General features: G+C 52.5%; 3 protein-coding genes across 5 annotated transcripts in view; 2 read left to right on the top strand and 1 right to left on the bottom strand.

Annotated features, from left to right (window-relative positions):
- The window catches only part of DNTTIP1 (deoxynucleotidyltransferase terminal interacting protein 1), a 29404-nt gene extending 25717 nt beyond the window's left edge, over positions 1-3687 (top strand). For 2 of the 3 annotated variants that reach the window (XM_036827218.1, XM_036827217.1), the window contains 3 exons: positions 926-997; positions 3184-3239; positions 3325-3687. In XM_036827218.1, coding sequence (XP_036683113.1) covers positions 926-997; positions 3184-3239; positions 3325-3463 — 267 coding nt within the window. In that variant the 3' untranslated portion in view covers positions 3464-3687. The remainder of the gene's footprint in view (positions 1-925; positions 998-3183; positions 3240-3324) is intronic. The other variant, XM_036827219.1, reaches the window with a different exon arrangement.
- Positions 3688-4525: 838 nt separating this feature from the next.
- UBE2C (ubiquitin conjugating enzyme E2 C) lies at positions 4526-7752 on the top strand. Its single transcript, XM_036824185.1, has 6 exons — positions 4526-4780; positions 5328-5355; positions 6125-6211; positions 6668-6872; positions 6980-7039; positions 7494-7752. The coding sequence occupies exons 1-6, from the start codon at positions 4680-4682 to the stop codon at positions 7550-7552; spliced, it is 540 nt and encodes a 179-aa protein (XP_036680080.1). The 5' UTR covers positions 4526-4679; the 3' UTR covers positions 7553-7752.
- Positions 7753-12319: 4567 nt separating this feature from the next.
- TNNC2 (troponin C2, fast skeletal type) lies at positions 12320-15306 on the bottom strand. Its single transcript, XM_036827519.1, has 6 exons — positions 15211-15306; positions 13537-13588; positions 13253-13396; positions 13051-13165; positions 12752-12888; positions 12320-12496 (listed from the first exon to the last, which is right to left on the bottom strand). The coding sequence occupies exons 1-6, from the start codon at positions 15211-15213 to the stop codon at positions 12465-12467; spliced, it is 483 nt and encodes a 160-aa protein (XP_036683414.1). The 5' UTR covers positions 15214-15306; the 3' UTR covers positions 12320-12464.
- Positions 15307-18804: the final 3498 nt, after the last annotated feature.

The raw sequence follows: 18804 nt of genomic DNA, 5'->3' as shown, positions 1-18804 counted from the left end.
TGAGTCTCAAGGAAATCATTGCCTACATTTACACCACCTGATAAGTAGCAGAAACCAGAATTTCTGAACCAAATTCTTTTCTTTCTTTCTTTTTTTTTTTTTTTTTTTAAACTGCCACCCCCTAAAAGCCACCAGGCCAGATTGCCACCCTCACATGCTCACCTGCAACCTTCCCTACCACGCGCATTCCCTGTGGGCTGAGCTCTGAACCCCACAGCTAAGTTCTTAACCACGATGCTATTCTGCCTCCTCCAGGGCATGAAGTGTCCTGATTTTTGTTTTAGAAAATTTGGTCACCGTAATAGTCACATGTGTTGTAAGCCACCTCAGATCATTTCTTCAAAGAGGAGTACAGCTCTAAAATAGTAGTCACAGTCTGACCAGTTGCCGGAAGTGCTGTGTTTTGAGAAAGGAAAGGGAGTTCCTTGCTGGTCTGGTGGTTAGGACTCAGCACTTTCACTGCAATGGCCTGGGTTCAATCCCTGGTTGGGGAACTGAGATCCCGCAAGCCACGTGGCATGGCCAAAATTTTAAAATTTAAAAATTTTTTCGGATTTCCGTGGCGGTCTAGTAGTTACAACTCCGCACTTCCAATCAGAGGGCGCGGGTTCAACCCCCAGTCAGGGAACTAAGATCCTCCATGTCACGTGACGCAGTCAAAAAAAAAAGTTTAAATTTTGAAAAAAGGAAAGGGGCAGGAATGAGAAGTGTACTAAACCTCGGGGAATTGGGTCCGCTACCCTGGCCTCCTCCTGGGCTCAGCCCTGCTTGCTCTGAAGAGGTTGGTGAACCCTCTCCATCCACCAGGCTAGGACGAGGTCTTGCTGCTAAGAACTGCTCAAGGGCCAAGAGTATGCTCTGGACCAAATGAGAAAAGCCCATCACACCAGGCTAACATCTCCCCCTGTGACTTCATCCCTCACAGTACGCAGCTGACCCCCAGGACAAGCACTGGCTGGCCGAGCAGCATCACATGCGGGCAACAGGGGGGAAGATGGTAAGTATTGCCACACGTGCCACTGCCAGAGACCCACCCTGCCCCGGGACCAGGGCTATTGGTGGCAGCTTACCCCCAAATCTGAGAGACTCCATGCCCAACAAATGTGAGAAAGGAGACTTGTAAGAGTAGAGAGGGCCCATTCCTTCATGCTGAAGACCAGAATGTGATCCCTGGCTTCCCTTGCCTGACCCCAGGTCTCCCACACACCTCCCCCTCCCCTTCCACAGCACACTCATATGTAGATCATATTAGCTGTATGTAAGAATGGCAGGTACAAGACTCCCTGAACACTGCCTTCCCATCATGTGCTGCCCATTGACAGATTTCACTCCTCCATCACAACTCTTCCACCAGACGCAGCTATGGAATCTCTTCTCAACACTGTGCTCCAGGCCGCACCCCTTGTCAGAAGGAATTAGCACATGCAGTGAAACTTGTTTGCTACACCTGGCAGCCCCTTCCAGAATCACTTCTACTTAAAGAGTTCTTAGCTCAAATCAAGCAACAACCTTAGGAAAATCATCGTTGCATGTGTTCTAAAACTATCATGGAGGGATTTGTCCATCACATGCCCTCTCCCCCACCTGAAGACTCTCTTAGTCCCACCGCTGGGACTGCTCCTATTAGAATTCAATGGCCTCGGGACTTCCCTGGTGGCTAGTGGTTAAGAATCCACCTGCCAATGCAGGGGACACAACTTCCAGCTCTGGTCTGGGAAGATCCCTCATGCCACGGAGCAGCTAAGCCCGCGAGCCTCAACTCCTGAGCCTGCACACCTAGAGCCTGTGCTCCACAACGAGAGAAGCCACCACAATGAGAAGCCCACGTACCACAATGAAGAGTAGCCCCTGCTCTCCACAACTAGAGAGAGCCAGTGAGCAGCAGTGAAGATCCAACGCAGCCAAAAATAAATAAATAATTAAATGTATTTTTTAAAAAAGAATTAGATGGCCTCGCAAACCAGTATGCCATCTCCTTTCTGGCAATGAAAGCTATCTTTTTTTTTTTTTTTTTTTTTAATTAATTTATTTATTTATTTATTTATTTTTGCTGCGTGCTGGCTTTCTCTAGTTGCGGCGAGCCGGGGCTGCTCTTCGTTGCGGTGCGCGGGCTTCTCATTGTGGTGGCTTCTCTTGTTGCGGAGCACGGGCTCTAGGCACACGGGTTTCAGTAGTTGTGGCACACAGGCTTAGTTGCTCTGCGGCATGTGGGATCTTCCCGGACCAGGGATCAAACCCATTTCCCCTGCAGTGGCAGGCAGATTCTTAACCACTGAGCCACCAGGGAAGCCCCTGAAAGCTATCTTTTATTTTATTTTCTACTATATTTATGCTACACTCTCAAAAAAGATTTCAGGAAACTTACCATTGACACATACATAAATAAGAAATAGGATAAAAAGGCAAGGCAGGATCTAAAATTAAGCCACAAGAAAGACTAGTTTTAAAAAAGGGATTTTTTAAATTGCCAGCCCAGGAGACCAGTGCAAGTCTATAGGTTTTCAGCTGCAGGCCCCACTCAAGGACACCTGATCTGTCACACAGTTCACAGTGCCCCTAAGATGAAGACAGTCATATGACTCAAGGGACACACAGTTATTCCTGACCCTAAGACTGGAAAGAAATGTCTCCCATAGAAGACTGTCGTGATGGACAGCATCCGGCACATAGTAGGCTCACAAGAGGGCTCTCCTGCTGCAGACCATGGCGTTGTGCTACAGCAGTTCTGCAGGCCCCCGGACAACACAGCCCAGTTAACGGACAGCAGTGCGGTTTATCATGTTTTCCCTTTTGCCACGAAGTTCAAAACCAAATTATCTTAGTTCCAGAGTTCACATGTGGCTTCCTCCTAATTTCCTATTTCCATGTATATTTTGCTACCTCTGGCCCTTTCATTTTAAGCCACCTCAGGGTCCCTTTGTAAAAGGGGCGACGGCTATAAGTAAATTACTCATCCTTCCCCGCTCTCCCACCCATAAATTTTCTACTTGAGTGAAAGATTGTCTCAAGAAACTATTCCCCAGACAGCCTCTCCCTACTTACTCTCCCTTGCTAAATTATAAACTATGACTACACGCCCCCACCTTCCAGCTCTTACATTAAGGAGACGTTTAATAAAGTATTAATCGAGTTGGACTGAAATGAATCAGAGGCAATGACGACTCTCCTTTGCTCCTGCCCCAGGCCTACCTCCTCATTGAGGAGGACATCCGGGACCTCGCTGCCAGCGATGACTACAGGTAAAACCTGCCCTACCCTCCCCTGGGATGAGTCTGGACCTACATTCTCCCTTGCTCCAACTCTCCTCCTCAATGTCTCTTCCAGAGGATGCCTGGACCTGAAGTTAGAGGAGCTGAAATCCTTTGTCCTGCCCTCCTGGATGGTTGAGAAGATGCGGAAGTACATGGAGACACTCCGGACAGAGAATGAGCATCGTGCTGTTGAAGCGCCTCTGCAGACCTGAAGCCAGGTTGCCTGGCTACAGCTGGCAGCCCTCCTCCAAGGCCCTCTTACCCACATGGCTGAGGCCACTGCTGGGACTACTCCTAGATGGATCTCAGAGGCATTAAAGCTATGCCTGGGCTAGTTTGTAGTGACTCACTGCAGAACACCCCCAGACTGGCATGTGGTTCTATATTTGTAAAGTTATTGGGATAAGAAGCAATTAAACAGTTTGTAATAAACACAGATGGTGAGCCTGCTGTGAGCTCTGCCTGTGCATGCTGACAAAACATCAAGGGCTCTAGAGGAAGTGGGTGTAGGAAAAAAGGACCAGGCACCCTTCCCCCACCCCACGTTATCCCCAGGAAGCCCAGTGCCCCATGCGTATCTGCTTTGTGAGACAAAGCTGGGGACACCATGTACCTTGCCAGTCTTCCCTGTCCCTTTGTTTCTGTTTCGTCACCCAACTAAGGTATGGAAGTAGCAGAATGTGGTGATGGCTGGCACCATGGGAGGTTGATGACAAACCAGAAGAAAAATACAAGGTGGCGTTTATTACCCCCATTTTACAGGTTAAAACACTAAATTATGTGCCCAAGGTAACACAGCAAACCGTTGGAGAGGCAGCCGATGAACCTGTTTTCCAATGAGGAGTCCCTGGCCCTGGCTATCAGCCTCTAGTTTTTCCCCTCGCCTGAATGTTCAGGCTCTTAAAGCCCCAACCAAAGTGCCCAGGACATTAATAACAGGTGGAGGAGCTGGGGTTTCCGGTTTGAGGGAAGAGTACCAGGGCCCCAAGACTGGAGACCCTCCCTTCCCCTGGGAGTAAGGGATCCTGGCCGGTCGTGCCGGGTGTTCCCGACAGTAGCCAGGCGTTTGACATAAAAGGATTCATCCCACGTGGACTTTTTCTAGGCCCTTTAATGGTCGGCGTTTTCCAAAGGCGGCCAATCCGCTACAGCTTCGTTAATTAATGACAGCCTCTCCTGCCAATCGCCCATCAGAAGCAGGATCCCTCCGCCCAATAGTGATACGCTAGTGGGTGGTTCTAGCAGTTGCCCGGTGACAGAGTGCTCTGGCGCGCCCCATTGGCTGGATCAAACCCAAGCGAGCTGCTGATAGGCAGCGCTGTCGGAGGGTTACAATTCAAACGCGGGCGGAAGGGTCCGGGACTCCGCAGTTGCAGCCGCGGTCTCCGTGTAGTCCGAGTTCCTGTCTCCCTTCTCAGCGCCACCCGGATGGCTTCCCAGAACCGCGACCCAGCTGCTGCCAGCGTTGCCGCCGCCCGTAAAGGAGCCGAGCCCAGCGGGGGCGCCGCCCGGGGCCCCGTGGGCAAGAGGTGAGTGGTGCGGAGGTAACAATCGCCGGGCCTGGCACAGCCTGGGCCTTTGGGGCCGAGAGCGAAGACTTCCGGGACCCCCACCTCCTCCTGGAACGGGTGAGATATGGGAGGTAGAGGGACACGCCAGGAGCTCGTCCCGAAGGAGGACGGAAGGGGTATGGCCGCTGCCAGGATCCTCCGTCGGTGAACCAAGATGAAGATGCTCCGGGGACCTTCGGTGTCTTGGCTGGAGGACGGCGGGGGAGGGGGAAGGAAGGAGGGGAGAAATTGAGATCCGGCACGGAGAGAGGCGCCAGAGAAGCAGATGAGGTTAAGAATAAGCCAGAGCCGTCCTATGGGAGCCTGGAATTAGGGAGGGTGAGGAGGACTCACTACGACCCTCTTGTGGAACTGGGGGTGACTGTGCCCCCAGCTGAGTCCGACTTCAGGGTAGAGGGAGGCCTCCGTGACAGCTGCTCCAGAGAGATTGGGGTGGGAGGAGATGCACCACCTGGAGCCCTGACCCATCCAGACTCCCAGGTGACCCCGAGTGCTCTTTTTGCAGGCTACAGCAGGAGCTGATGACGCTCATGGTGAGTGACTGATGCCCGGAGCCCCAACCAGTTGGTCCACCCTCCCACCTCCCAGTCACTTATCGGTAGCCTCCTCTTCTACATCAGGCTCTTTGATAGACATGGGGGTAAAAAGATGAGTCCAGCCTGTTCTCTTCTGGGAAGAAGCTAATCCACCTCACCTACACACCTTTTCTCCAGACAGTCTCTACTCCCAGTCCCATCCTCCCACAATAAAGTTATCCCTGAAATACGGCTCTCATACACGGCCCTCCCCCTGCCCTGCCTTGTCCTACTTCCCTGGCCTAAGGTTTATCCACACCCAACTCTCCATCCTTCTTAATATTTCTAATCCTGTCGCACCTCAGAATGCTTCTTTCCTGGACGATCTCTTCTACGTTAACCCTGGATATTCAAGTCAAATCCTTCAATGACCATATTGTTTATGTTCCCAGTCCGTGAATAGTCTCTGGGCTTCATGTGTAACCAGCACTCAGTAGCATGTTGAGTTGACTTCCCAGCAGCCAGCATTGTGGTTACAGAGCTGCCTTCTGCTTCCCTGCACAACCCCTCCCTTCTTTGCCTGGCGATGAACCTCCATCATCCCAATACTCCCCGGAGAGGCATGCTGAGCCCTGAGGATATAGCCATTTCCTCAGGAAAGCCTATCCATTTGGCCTGGTTGCTTTATTTTGGATCAAAATGTGATGAGGTTAAGGAGAAAGGATTCACCCACTGGCCCCCCAGGAGCGTACACTTCAGCCCAGCATGTGTTGTGTTTCCTCCCCAGATGTCTGGCGATAAAGGAATTTCTGCCTTCCCTGAATCAGACAACCTTTTCAAATGGGTGGGGACCATCCATGGAGCCGCTGGCACAGTAAGTATAGGGTTGGGGTAGGTGAGTGTGACTTAGCTGAGACTGGGGAGAGGTGGGAGGTGAAACCCAAGTGCCGGGTCTGCTTCAAGTCTTTAGGCTGGCGGGACACTCCCCTGTGCCTGCTCTCGTGCCCTGAGCCTGTGGCCCTGATCTCCCTCTCTATAGTAAGAGGCTGTGTTTAAGGCAGAGCTCTCCATCTTAGATGCTGATAGGGGGCCAGACAGCAAGGAAAAGAATGAAGGACAACTGAAGACTTAGGCCAGTGGGCCTTAGACCAAAGGATCACTGATGACCCCAGTGACCAGATATGAGAGAAAGTACCAGACCAGTTTAATGCTTTCTCTTCTGTCAAGTCCCAGACAAACTCAGGGGGTCCTGGCAAGTCCCTTATGTGGGGCTTGGGCTGGGAACTGAGGCTCAGGATGGAAGGGTTACTCCCTGAATCTCTTTCTCCAGGTATATGAAGACCTGAGGTATAAACTGTCCCTGGAGTTCCCCAGTGGCTACCCTTACAATGCACCCACGGTGAAGTTCCTCACGCCCTGCTACCACCCCAACGTGGACACCCAGGGTAACATCTGCCTGGACATCCTGAAAGACAAGTGGTCCGCCCTGTACGACGTCAGGACCATCCTGCTTTCCATCCAGAGCTTGCTCGGAGGTGACTGCCGAGACCGGCCCCTCCCCTGCAACCTGGGAACCTGTCAGAACTCCCCCGGGCGGCCTCTTCTACCCGCACCTGACCGTCCTCTTTCTCTCCACCTGCAGAACCCAACATCGATAGCCCTTTGAACACACATGCCGCTGAGCTCTGGAAAAACCCCACAGGTGAGTCCTTTGTCCTTCTCAGGGCACCAGGCCATCCCTCCCCAACCTTCAAAGCCTCCCTCAAACAACAAAAGGATTCCAGTGACTTGGGAATATGTCCTTGGGGGGCAGGTAACCCAGTTCCACCTCTCCCTTGGTGTTTCTGGTTTGCCTGTTTGCTGTAAACTCAGGAAGAACCAACCCTTTCCACATTAATGTAGGTTGGGGAGGCTTTTTAAGTAGAAGGCAAAGCTTTGTGCAAATGACTTGCTCGCTAAGGGCCCCTAGTCCCCTCCCCAGCCTCCCTGGAAACAGAGCCCGTCCAGGAGTCCTGGCTGGGTGGGCAGCAGAGGGTCAATCTGTTGTGCTGGGAAGCCCCTCCCCAAACTCCTCCCATGTTTATATCCTTGCTGCCCTCTTATCCATCTTAACCCCTGTCATCATCACTCGCTGAGACCTGCCTGTTCTCTTCCAGCCTTTAAGAAGTACCTGCAAGAAACGTACTCAAAGCAGGTCTCCAGCCAAGAGCCCTGACCCAGGATGTGCAGCTCTCCTTCTGTTGTCTTTTTATTTTTTTTCCCTTAGATGGTCTGTCCTTTCCTCGATTTCTGTACAGGACCCTGTATCTTATCTGTGGTGTCATTTTTGTTTTGTTTCTGTTTTTTAAATTAAGTGTCTGGTTAAGCCCTTGTGATGAGTATATTAAATAAATACATTTTGGGGTTTTTTAACAAGTTGCTGTCTTGTAGTTACCCTAGGGTTGAAAGTGCTCCGGATCGGCAGAGGTCAGGCGGAGGATCTGGGTTCTTGCCCTGCTCCTCTACCCAGGGAGTCGGAGCAGCTGATAGGCTGTAGGGCTGCGCAGTGGGGTGACAGGATTTGTTCCACTGCAGCCTTAGTTATTTTATGGCTCTGCATCTGTTTCCTCATCTATAAAATGGGTGTCACAAAATGCCGATTTCTGGGCATTCCCTGGCGGTCTAGTGGGTAGGATTCAGCGCTTTCACTTCCATGGCCCAGGTTCAATCCCTGGTCGGGGAACTGAGATCCCATAAGCCGTGCAGTGCAGCCAAAAATATAAATAGATAGATGAAAATTAATTTAAAAAATAAAAAACAATAACAAAATGCCAATTTCTGTGGTGTGATGACATGTACCAAGAATGTTAGCAAATATAGGAGTTGTCCCAGGTGTGTTGCAGATGAGGCTGAAACAGACATTAGGCTGAAACAGTGAGAGCTGTAGAGAGAGTGTGTGTGTGTGTGTGTGTGTGTGTGTGTGTGTGTGTGTGTGTTGGAGGGGGGTGGGAGGGGGGGATCAGCCACCTACTTTCTGACTAGATGTTTTGACCCTGAAAAGGAGCAAGAGGACATTCAGGTGACCCTACAGCAGGCCCAGGGTCCGCAGAGACAGCCAGGGGAAGCTTTCTGGACTGAGGTCACAACTCGCCCCTTGCCCCAGGTCCCCCATAGATGGCTCCATGCTCCACAGGGGCACGTTCACCTCCTGCTCCATCTCCACCAGCAGTTGCTCTGTCTGCTGCACCCCTGGCCCATCCAGCCCCTTGGGCCATCTTTCCACCGGCCTGCCGCAGGCCTTTGGGGCTCCTGGGAGGAAACCCCTGTGCCGACCAGCTGGGTCCAGGTAGGCTGAGGTGCTGGGCCCAGCCCAGGTCCTGCAGGAAGATCTAGGTGACACACCCAGGTGCGCTCCAACAGGGCCTGAGTGTTGGCTACTCACCCAACCTGGTCAGCTCTGCCTGCAGCTGGTTGTGCAGGCCTGGGGGGAGGGGGAGAAGACAGCAAGGAGGTCATCAGGAAGGTTCTCACCCACACTTTCCTCCTGCTCCAGCTAGCCCGGACCCCTGTGCCCCCAGCAAGCAGCCACATGTGGAATTGGATTGGAGTTGTCAGGTCTGGGATTAGAACTTGGATGTCCTCTAATCAGTTCCTTCATCTCAGATTGTGCTGTTGGCTCCCTCCTTGGGGCTTGGACCGGTGTTGCTCAATCTACTGTGCATGTAAGTCTGCCTTGGGGGGAGCTTCCCGGGTGACGCAGTGGTTAAGAATCCGCCTACCAATGCAGGGGACACGGGTTGGATCCTTGGTCCAGGAAGATCCCACATGCCGCGGAGCAACTAAGCCCGTGCGCCACAACTACTGAGTCTGCGCTTTAGAGCCTGAGAGCCACAACTACTGAAACCCATGTGCCTAGAGCCCATGCTCCGCATCAGGAGAAGCCACCACAATGAGAAGTACTCGCACCGCAACAGAGTAGCCCCCGCTCGCTGCAACTAGAGAAAGCCCGCGCGCAGCAAGGAAGACCCAAGGCAGCCAAACATAAATTAAAAAAATAAAAAAATAAATCTGCCTGGGATCTTATTCAATACAAATTTTGATTCAGTTGGTCTGGATGGGGCCTGAGGCTCTGCATTTCTAATCAGCTCCCAGGTGGTGTCATTGCTGTGCTCTAGTTAAAGGTATAGAGCAGTGTTCTTGAGGTGTGGTCCTTCCACTTTTCACCTGGAACTGGTTAGAAATGTAAATTCTTGGCCCCAATAAGCTCTCCAGGTGATTCTGATGCTCTCTCAAATTGAAAATCACGAGGCTGGGACTTCCCTGGCAGTCCAGTGGTTAAGACTCCTCACTTCCACTGCAAGGGGTGAGTGTTCGATTCCTGGTCAGGGAACTAAGATCCCCCATGCCGTGCCACACAGCCAAAAAAAAAAAGACAAACACCAGGCTGGAGGATGTCTGAGATGAGCAGAGCTCAGAACCTGACACTTGGTTCTTAATAAATGCTGGCCAAAGTGGATGTATCTTTGCCTTCCTTAGGAAGCCTCTCTATGTGGTTTCCTGGACCATGGTGTCTGATTCCCCCAGATGGTCACATGACCTACCTGTGTCAGTCACAGAGACCCAACTCTCTACACTGTCGTTCAGAACCAATCAGGGTGTTTCCTGGAATTAATCCCTGTGAGAAAGTAGAATTATTTTACTACTAGGATTGCTAAAAGAAGAGGAGGGAGTCAGTCTGGGCTGCTGGTGGAGATGGCTGCAGATGAAAGAAAGCCAAGCAGAGACAAATAGCTGAGAGATGACATTGAAACTCTGGCCTCCAGTTCACGTGTTGACATCCCGGTGTCATGAACCAACAAATCCCTTTTTGGTGTAAGTCATTTTGACTTAGGTTTCTAACACTAGTGCAGTCAGTATTAGAAGGTGTGATGATCATTATTCCCATTCATTCAGTACAGTGGTTGAGTGCCCACAAGGTAAAGGCCCTATGTTGGGGCTGGAGATGACGCAGGAAGAGGACACAGTCCTGTCCTCAGGGAGGGTGAAGTTTAGGGAGTAGATAGGCATGTCAATGGTGTAGAATAAGTGGTGGTTAAGGTAGAAAACCTGTGTTAGAATTCCTGATCCACCCCTATGTTACTCGTATACACTTGGGCGCTTATATTTAACCCCTCTGTAAAATGGAAATATTAGTACCTACCTCATAGGATAGATGAAGAACCGTAGAACAGTGTCTGGCACATAGTAAGCGCTCAATAAAAGCTGGGTTTGGGAGTTCCCTGGCAGTCTAGTGGTTAGGATTCTCAGCTTTCACTGCCCATGGCCCAGGTTCAATTCCTGGTCGGGGAACTGAGATCCCGCAAGCTGCGCGGCACGGGGTTGGGTGGGGGGCAGCTGGGTGCTAGGCTCACATGTTGCTATGAAAGCTCAGAGGTGGGGCACCTAATGAAGATGAGAAGGGTCAAGGAGGGCTCTCTCTGGAGAAGGAGATTGGGCTGCGAGGGAGGTAACCAGCAGTTAATGAAGTCTTGAGCAGGGCAGTGACGTGGTCAGATTTGGTTTTGGAAAGATCCTTCTGGCTGCCATCTGTCTAGAGAGTGAATGGCAATGATAATGGCCTGAGTTATGATGCTGAGTGGGCTTGGAGAGGAGGGATGAAGTGGTAAGGAGACTAAGCAGCAGGGCACAGTAAGTAAGTTAGAGGTGGAAAATGAGCTTCAGAATTTGTGACTTGGGTCTCAACCCTGAGGTGGGCAACACAGGAGAATGAGATGGAGGAGGGAGATTTACCAGTTTAAGGCAGGGCCAGTTTGAAGCACTCAGGACGCCCGGGTAGAATTGTCAACAGGTAGATGGTCTTGCTCCTGTTTCCACCACACAGCCATATCATCTAGGTTGTTATCTACTTGTCTGGGTAATTCACCCCACTCTGCCTGAGTTTCCTCACCCGTAAAATGGAAATAAGGGCATCTGCCCCTGGGGTTGTGTGGATAAATGAGACAACACCTGCACAGCACACCGTAGGCATTCATAGGGATGATTACTAAACACGAGCACTGCTCCTGGCTGGAAATACAATCCAGGAAACATGAATGAGCCAGAAAGGGGAGAAGACAACAGGGAGTTGGAGAGGGAGGGCTGCAACAATGAATAGGAGTTCAATGTTTCAAGATGATAATGATATTACTAATAGCATTTATTATATGCTGACTCCGTGCCAGGCTCTGTTCTAAGCACTCTGCACACATTAATTTATTCTCACAACCCTGTGAGGTAAGTACTATCACTGTCGCCATTTTACAGATTAGGAAAGGAAGCAGAGTGGTTTGTCACCAGCAGTGAGTTTTCAAACTGAGCGTGAGGAAAGCCAAACTACCACTGCCCTAAATTAGCTTTGACCCAACGCCGGCTATAATTGAGTTGTTTACAAAAGAGCTGTGGGCGCCAGAGTGCAGCCAGTCAGGGCAGGGATCAAGGGAGGACAAGATGGTATCTGAGCTGCGTCTTGGTATCTTGGAGATGGCATTTGAGCTGTGTTGAAGGATTTGCCAAGACTTTAAGAGGAAGAAGGGCATTCCAAGGAGAGAGAACAGCATGTGCAAAGGGTGGAGAGCTTCAAAGTGCACCCCACTTCCACAGCGAGAAGGATCGATTGCCCAGTGGGACTGGAACCTCTCGAGGGAAGGGGTAACTGTGGGAAGGAGGGGAAGGAATTTGGATTTGATTCTAGAAGCACTGGGGACCCTGGAAGCGCCAGGAGCCACCCAGCCCCTCGGCCAAGTTGCCACGCCTAGCGCCAGCTACAGATAGACCTTCGGTAAACTTCCGAGGGCATCGAGCGCCACCTCGGGCTCCCGCGACCCGGCGGCCTTCCGCGTCCCGCTGCGTTCGGACCCGAGGACGCTCGGGTGGCTCCAACCGGGGTGGCGCCCTGGACAGCGGCCCAACCAGGCGGCCCCCGACACCCGATCCATCCCGGTCCTCCCCTTACTCAGGCCACGCGCTTTGCAATGTTTCCTTTTATTCCTTCTAGACACATTCCCAGAAGGGGCCGCGCCTCCCTCCCGGGGCCGGGAGTGGGACCGGGCGGCGATGACGTCCCCACGCCCTAAGGACGCTCGGTCTCCGCGGAGGGGAGGGCCGACTTCTTACTGCACGCCCTCCATCATCTTCAGGAACTCTGCGGGGAAGGAGACGGAGAGGCGGTCAAGGGTCCCCTAGGGGCGAGCAGGTCTGGCCAGGCGCCAGCCTCGCAGAGGGGGTGCCTTGTCATTAGTAGATAAATTGCACAAAACCGCCCAGAGGTCTCCCCTACCCGCCCGCCCCGCCCCGCCTCGCCCCGCCTTCAAGGCTAGGGACTCCCGCGTGGGCGCCACGACCCCGGACTCTCGAGCCTGGTTCGGTCTTCCGCTCCTCGCGCTCCCCAGACCCTCACCGTCGAAGTCAATGCGGCCGTCGTTGTTCTTGTCACCGTCCTTCATCAGGGATTCGAGCTCCTCGTCCGTCACGTGCTCCCCGGAGGCCCGGAAAATCTCAGCCAGTTCCTCAGCATCGATGTAGCCGTCTGCGTTCCTTCAGGCGGAGGGCCAGGGCGGAGCTCAGGACGGGCAGGGGCGACCTGCCCGGACCACGCCGGACGCCGCCGCCTACATCCCCACCCCGAGAACCTTCGTGCCCTGCTGGCCAGACTCAGTCGGCTCTGCGCCTCGCTCGGCCCCCAGGCCCCCCATGCACCTGTCAAAGATGCGGAAACACTCAGCCAGCTCCTCCTCAGTCTTCCCCTTGGCGTCCTCTTTCATCTGGCGCACCATCATGACCAAGAACTCCTCGAAGTCGATGGTGCCGCTGCCTAAGGGAAGCAGATGGTGAGTGAGCCTGAGCCCCGGCTGCCAGCTCCTCCACCACCATCCCATCCCGCGGAGGGCCACCCGCTCACCGTCCTCATCCACCTCCTCGATGATGGTGTCCAGCTCCTCTTTGGTGGGTGTCTGGCCCAGCATCCTCATCACCGTGCCCAACTCCTTGACGCTGATGTCCCCGCCGCCATCAGCGTCAAACATGTCGAAGGCGGCCTTGAACTCTGCCAGGGCAAGGAGAGCCGAGGGCTGAGGTGAGCCTGGCTGGACCGTCAGCCTCACGTCCACCCTCCCTGCCTGCCTAGACACCAAGCATTGCCCAGCACACAGCTACCCAGCGGCCAGCCCGCCCACCCCCACTCACCGGCGATCATCTCCTCGCTGAGGTAGGACCGGGCCTCAGCCTGCTGGTCCGTCTGCAGGAAACACAGACCATCAAAGAGCAGAAGGGGCAGCCCTGGAGCGCATTCCTGACTTAACCCCGTTCTTCTGCACCCCCATTTCTGTAAGTGCCCCTTAGTCCTCCGGAGAAACAGCTCCAGACTTGCCACCCCCCACCCCACTGCGTGCTCCCACAGCACCCAACCCCACTTTTGAAGAACTAGGGAGGGGAATTCCCTGGTGGTCCAGTGGTTAGGACTCTGTGCTTTCACTGCCGAAGGCCTGGGTTCAATCCCTGGTTGGGGAACTAAGATCCCACAAGCTGCGCAGCTCAGTCAAAAAAAAGAAAGAAAGAACTAGGGATTATGCCCTTCTTGCTTGTCAATCAGAGGTCAATTCAGGAACCCCCCAGTAATCTTGGGCAAGTCACTAAATGTCCCCTCATCCCCTCATCTCTTCTTAGCAGTTTTTCAGGGATGAGCTGAAATCAGGGGTGTGAGAAGGCCTTGTAAAGTGCCAGAACGATTCCAACATCATTTTCCAGTTTTCCCTGCCTCTTCGCAATGTCTGGTACTTTAACAGGTGCTCAATAAATGTTTGTTGTCAAATAAATGATAATGCAAGGCAAAGTTACTGAGCACCGACCAAGTGTCAGGCCATAGACCGGGCACTGGGACCCCCAAGAAGTCAGACACATCATCCCTCCCTCCAAGAACTTGCAGAGACAGAGATTGTAAACTTCCTGGCGACGATTCAGTCATTGGAGTAAATGCCACTCCTGCTGGGCGGAGTATGATGTGGGCCTTGTGCAGGTGATGGTAAGATGGCTCTAAGGAGTTTCCACCACGTCCAAGACCAGCCAGCTAGCTAGGGGACTTTGGACTGAGGCTGGCAACGAAGAATGGCTGAGGCGTCCAAGGAGCTCTTCAGCTGGCTGGCTGCTGGCTGTCCTCCTTGTCTCCCTCCTCCTCCCCTCCCCCCCTCCCCTCCTCCTTGCCTGTGCCAAAAGGGCAGGTTATTTTTAGTCAGGAACGGGCAACAGCAGCTGTCGTCCAGGGTCTAGTTACTCCTTGAAGTGAAGTGGGGAGGGCGATCTCAGATCTCAGAGGAAAAGGACGGCCCCAAATCACAACCCCTCTCTGGGAGGCTGACATCTCTCTAACTCTGCTCTGTCATCTTCGGCCCCTTCTCATCCCCTTGGAGCTCTTGGGGTCCTGCCCCTGAACTGGTCTGAGGCCCTGCACGCTTCCCATCTTCCAGAGGAGGTTTCCTTCTCTCAAGGCTTCCAGCCCACCCCCACTGCTCACTGGCTTGCTGGGTGACTCCCTCTCCACCACGAGGGTCCCCCTCTCCACCATCAGGGTGACAAGCTAAGACCCACTCACAGTTCTCTGACCGACATGGCTAGAAGCCTCAGAAGGTCTCAGGGAACCGGCAAGCCTGGAGGCTCAACCCCTGGAACGTCCCAACTCTCCCCTTCCAAGACAAGTCCGAGGCCTTCTTCCCAACCTTCCTCCCAGACACCAGGGTTCCAGGAGCTTTCATATTCCACCTTCAAACATCCAAGTTACTGCCCCACAGAGCACCCAGATCTGGCCTGAAAGATGCCCAGAAGTGCTCCTGCAAGTAAAAGGATGAAGTCCCTTCTCATCCTTACCATGGTTGCGTGTCACCAGGACTCCTCTGCTGCAGGTCACCTCCTCTGTACTCCACCACCCAAAGATGCCCTGGCCCTCTGTAGCCCCTAGGATTTGTAGGGGCACCCTCTCCTCCCACTTCCCTGCTCCCCAGGACCGGATGCCCTGGCCAATCAGATCCTGGGGTCAGCGAGCACCCCCCTCCCAGAGTCCTAGCCCATTACCTAATTTAGCCAAGGGCCCTTGCAGAGAAATTTAAGCCTCCGAGCAGGTGGTAGGCCTTGACGTCCTAGATTCTTGTGAGGAGAACCCGCCCTGCTCCACCGCCTTAGTGAGCGCCCCCTCAGGAAGCATACTTGCTCCAAGATGGGTGAGGATGATTAGGATAGAGAAAAGTGAGGCAGCATGGCGGAATGCAAGAGCACAAGCCTTGACGTCCAAAGCCCAGGATCCAATTCCTGTCTCTACAAGCTGTGCACACTTGGGCAGGTGGCAATGCCACTCTGAGCTTCAGTTTCCTTATCTGTGAGATGGGGAGAGTCATAACCTCCCTCACAGAGAAACCATGGTAAACGGGAGCCCAGGTATATGTCCCCAAGCTTGTGCCAACTACATAGGGTCAGTGCTTGGCAAGTGGAATGTTTTGTCTTTGAATCAGGGTAAGGGGCGGGGGATAGGAGGAGGGGAAAGTGACAGCCACAGTTATTGAACCTCTGTGACTGGCCACACACTGTGCTAAGCATTTTAACCACATGATCTCATCCAGTACTCATCCTGTGAGGTAGTAACTATGATTATTCCCTTTTCACCGGGGAGCTTTGTAAATCATAAAGGTCTATAGTCATGTTGGGGATTCTTATTCATACTGACTGAGGGGAAGTTGGGGCAGACTGTCCTCAGGGGACCCGTCTAGAAGGAGAAATGTATAGAGGGGTCCAGGAAACAGGGTGTGCACTTGGAGGAGAAAGAAACATTGAAAGAAGAGTCTTCTTTCAAGCTTATCTTCTCCAGGGAAAGGGTTTGGGGGATTCACTTTTTTGGGGGGAAGGGGGACCGGGGGAAGTTTCTCTAAGTAGATGAAGGGGCAGCTGGCCCCTTGCTAGAGCTTGAGGAAGAAGTCTGGAGGAGCTCAGCTGACCATCTGGAGAGTGAAGGAGAGGGCAGATCAAGTCAAGTCCGAGGCGAGCCCACCCTGAGAACGTACAGGGTCCACACGAGGTGTTGCGGGGGATAGACAACATTTATGGACGGTAGCTAAGTCAACAAAAAGAGCACGGAGATGACTAAACACAGGGTCTGGGGCTAGTGAAAGGGGGCTGGCCACCAAGGAAGTCAGATGGACAGTGGCAGCTGGGCCGCCCTCTTGCCCTATACATAGATATTCCCAAGGAAATCTCAGTGGAGCCAGGCCAGGCTAAATAAGGCCTCCCCCAGCCAGGCACAGGGCCAAGGGGCCATGCTCCCCAGGGGATGCCAATTTGGATACAGACATTGGAACCACTTGATCCCTTTGGAACAGAGAGTGTGGAACTTGCAGCAGTCCTTTGTTCATTAATTTGTTCTTTCATTTATTCAGAGAAATAGATAAGGTCGAAACTCAGTGTGGCCAAGCAAGGTCCCACTCACTCTTCTGTTCTCATCCCCTTTCCTCTCCCACCTTGCATGCCGCTCTGCTTTCTTCAGACTAAAATAAAGCTCCAACCACCACCCTTTAAAGTTCCCGGGCCCTTGCACATGCTGGGTTTTTTCTGCCAGAAACTCCCATCTTCCCCTTGTTCACCTGCCTACTTCCCTATCCTCTTTCTCAGCTTTAACAATACTTCCTCCAGGATCCTTCCTCCCCTGTACCCAGGCCAAAGGAGTCCAAGGTGGTCTCCAGTATTTTCCTCAGTCATAGCACTGAACACGCCATGGGATCACGACCTGTTCTAAGTTCCACGGACCAGAGACTGTTACCTGCCTGCCAGTGCATTCCCCAGCACCCAGCACTTGGCACTTAGCAAGTGTTCAAAAAATAATATGATCTTTGGAAGAATAAGTGAACGGAATGACATCTGGTTCAATATAAGGAGGACCTTTCTAACAGTGGTGGTTGAATAATAATGGGACCGGGCAGCCTCAGAAGGTAATGAGCCTCCTGTTACTGAATGTATGCAAACAGGAGTTTGATGACCATCTCTCAGGGAGGCTGTGGGGAGAGATCCATACAGAGCCTAAGAGTAGTGAATACAAGACCTCAAAAGATCTCCTAGTTCTGGCCCTGTGTGTATGGCCCAGGGTAACTTTCCTTCACTGAGCTTCAGACTACCCATCTGTAAAATGGAGGTGCTAGACCAGATTTCGGAGCAACCCTCCTCCAGACCCTCATGGCTCTGACAACCCGTGGTTTTGTGAACACCTGCTATGTACCCAGACTTGTGAGGCATTTGCCAAAGTACAGGTTAAGATTCAGCCAATGTTTGGTGAATGGGTGAGTGGTGAATGAGTGAACAAATGAGGTGTGTCTTTGTTGCCCCAACACCCTGCTGGGAAGCTGAATGAAGAGTCATTAAAGCTTTGAGATTACACAGACTTGGCCTTAAATCCCAGCTCCCCTATTTCCTAGCTGTGGATTTTGGGAAAGTCTATTTGCCTCAGTTTCTTCATCTTGAAAATGGACCATTCTTGTCCACTCACAGCCTCCTCCCCAGGATGTTGTGAGGGTGAGATGTGACCCCTTGTAAAGTGCCTAGAACAGGATGGAGGATACAGTGGAACTTCAAGAAATGAGAGCCCTGCCCCTTCTGCACAGAGGGAGGGCAGGGAGTATGTGTTCCATTCAAAGCTATTCCCACACCGCTCTCTCCTGTGCCATTTAAAAAGGGGAGGAGCTACCATCAGAGAGACTTTACTTGTTTGATTGTATAACTAGCAATATCTGCCCTGCTAGGGACTGATAGCTAGGCCTTTTGACGGGAAGGGACAATTAAATTCTTGACCTACTGCTGCCCTCTGGATAAAAAATAAAAACACAGCTCACTAGGGGAGTTGCTGAGATTACCAGGCCTGCAGCGTGAGAAAAGAACAGGATGTGGAACTCAGGAGACCTGGGCTGCAGGGCCCTACACTCAGAAACCTCTGGCAAGCTGTATGACTTGGGGAAAGTAACTCAGCCTCTCTGGGTCTCAGTTTCCCCCGTTTGCCTATGTCCTATGTGTGAGGCAGGCTCAAATGAGGTTGTAAAAGCTTGTGAACACTGTAGAAACAATAATCATTGTATAACTTACTATCCTCTTAGTCCCTCCTCTGTGCAAAATTCTTACTTAAATTCGTATTGTTCCTGTTTTACATATGAGAAAACCTAGGCTACTCGAGGTCAGAGGTCAGATTTCATCCCAGATCACTCGGCTTCTCTTGGCCTCGGTTTCCTCACAGGAGAGATGGGCTCCCTACTGCCGCGTAATGACTTTGGAAAGTTAGAGTGCTGGGGATAGATTGGGGCCAGCCTGGGTCTCCGGAGGGTTGGGAGGATTCAAGGAGGGTGTAGGCCCCTCCGGATTGGGGACGATCCCTTAGGGGGCCGGGGGCTTGCCCAGGCCTACCCAGGATTCCCAAATCCCTCCTGGAGCGAAGGG

The sequence above is a fragment of the Balaenoptera musculus genome, chromosome 15 (genome assembly GCF_009873245.2).
Source record: "Balaenoptera musculus isolate JJ_BM4_2016_0621 chromosome 15, mBalMus1.pri.v3, whole genome shotgun sequence".
NCBI classification, from domain to species: Eukaryota; Metazoa; Chordata; class Mammalia; order Artiodactyla; family Balaenopteridae; genus Balaenoptera; species Balaenoptera musculus.
The sequence above is the reverse complement of the archived record's forward strand: the minus strand, read 5'-3'. Positions and strand labels throughout refer to the sequence as shown.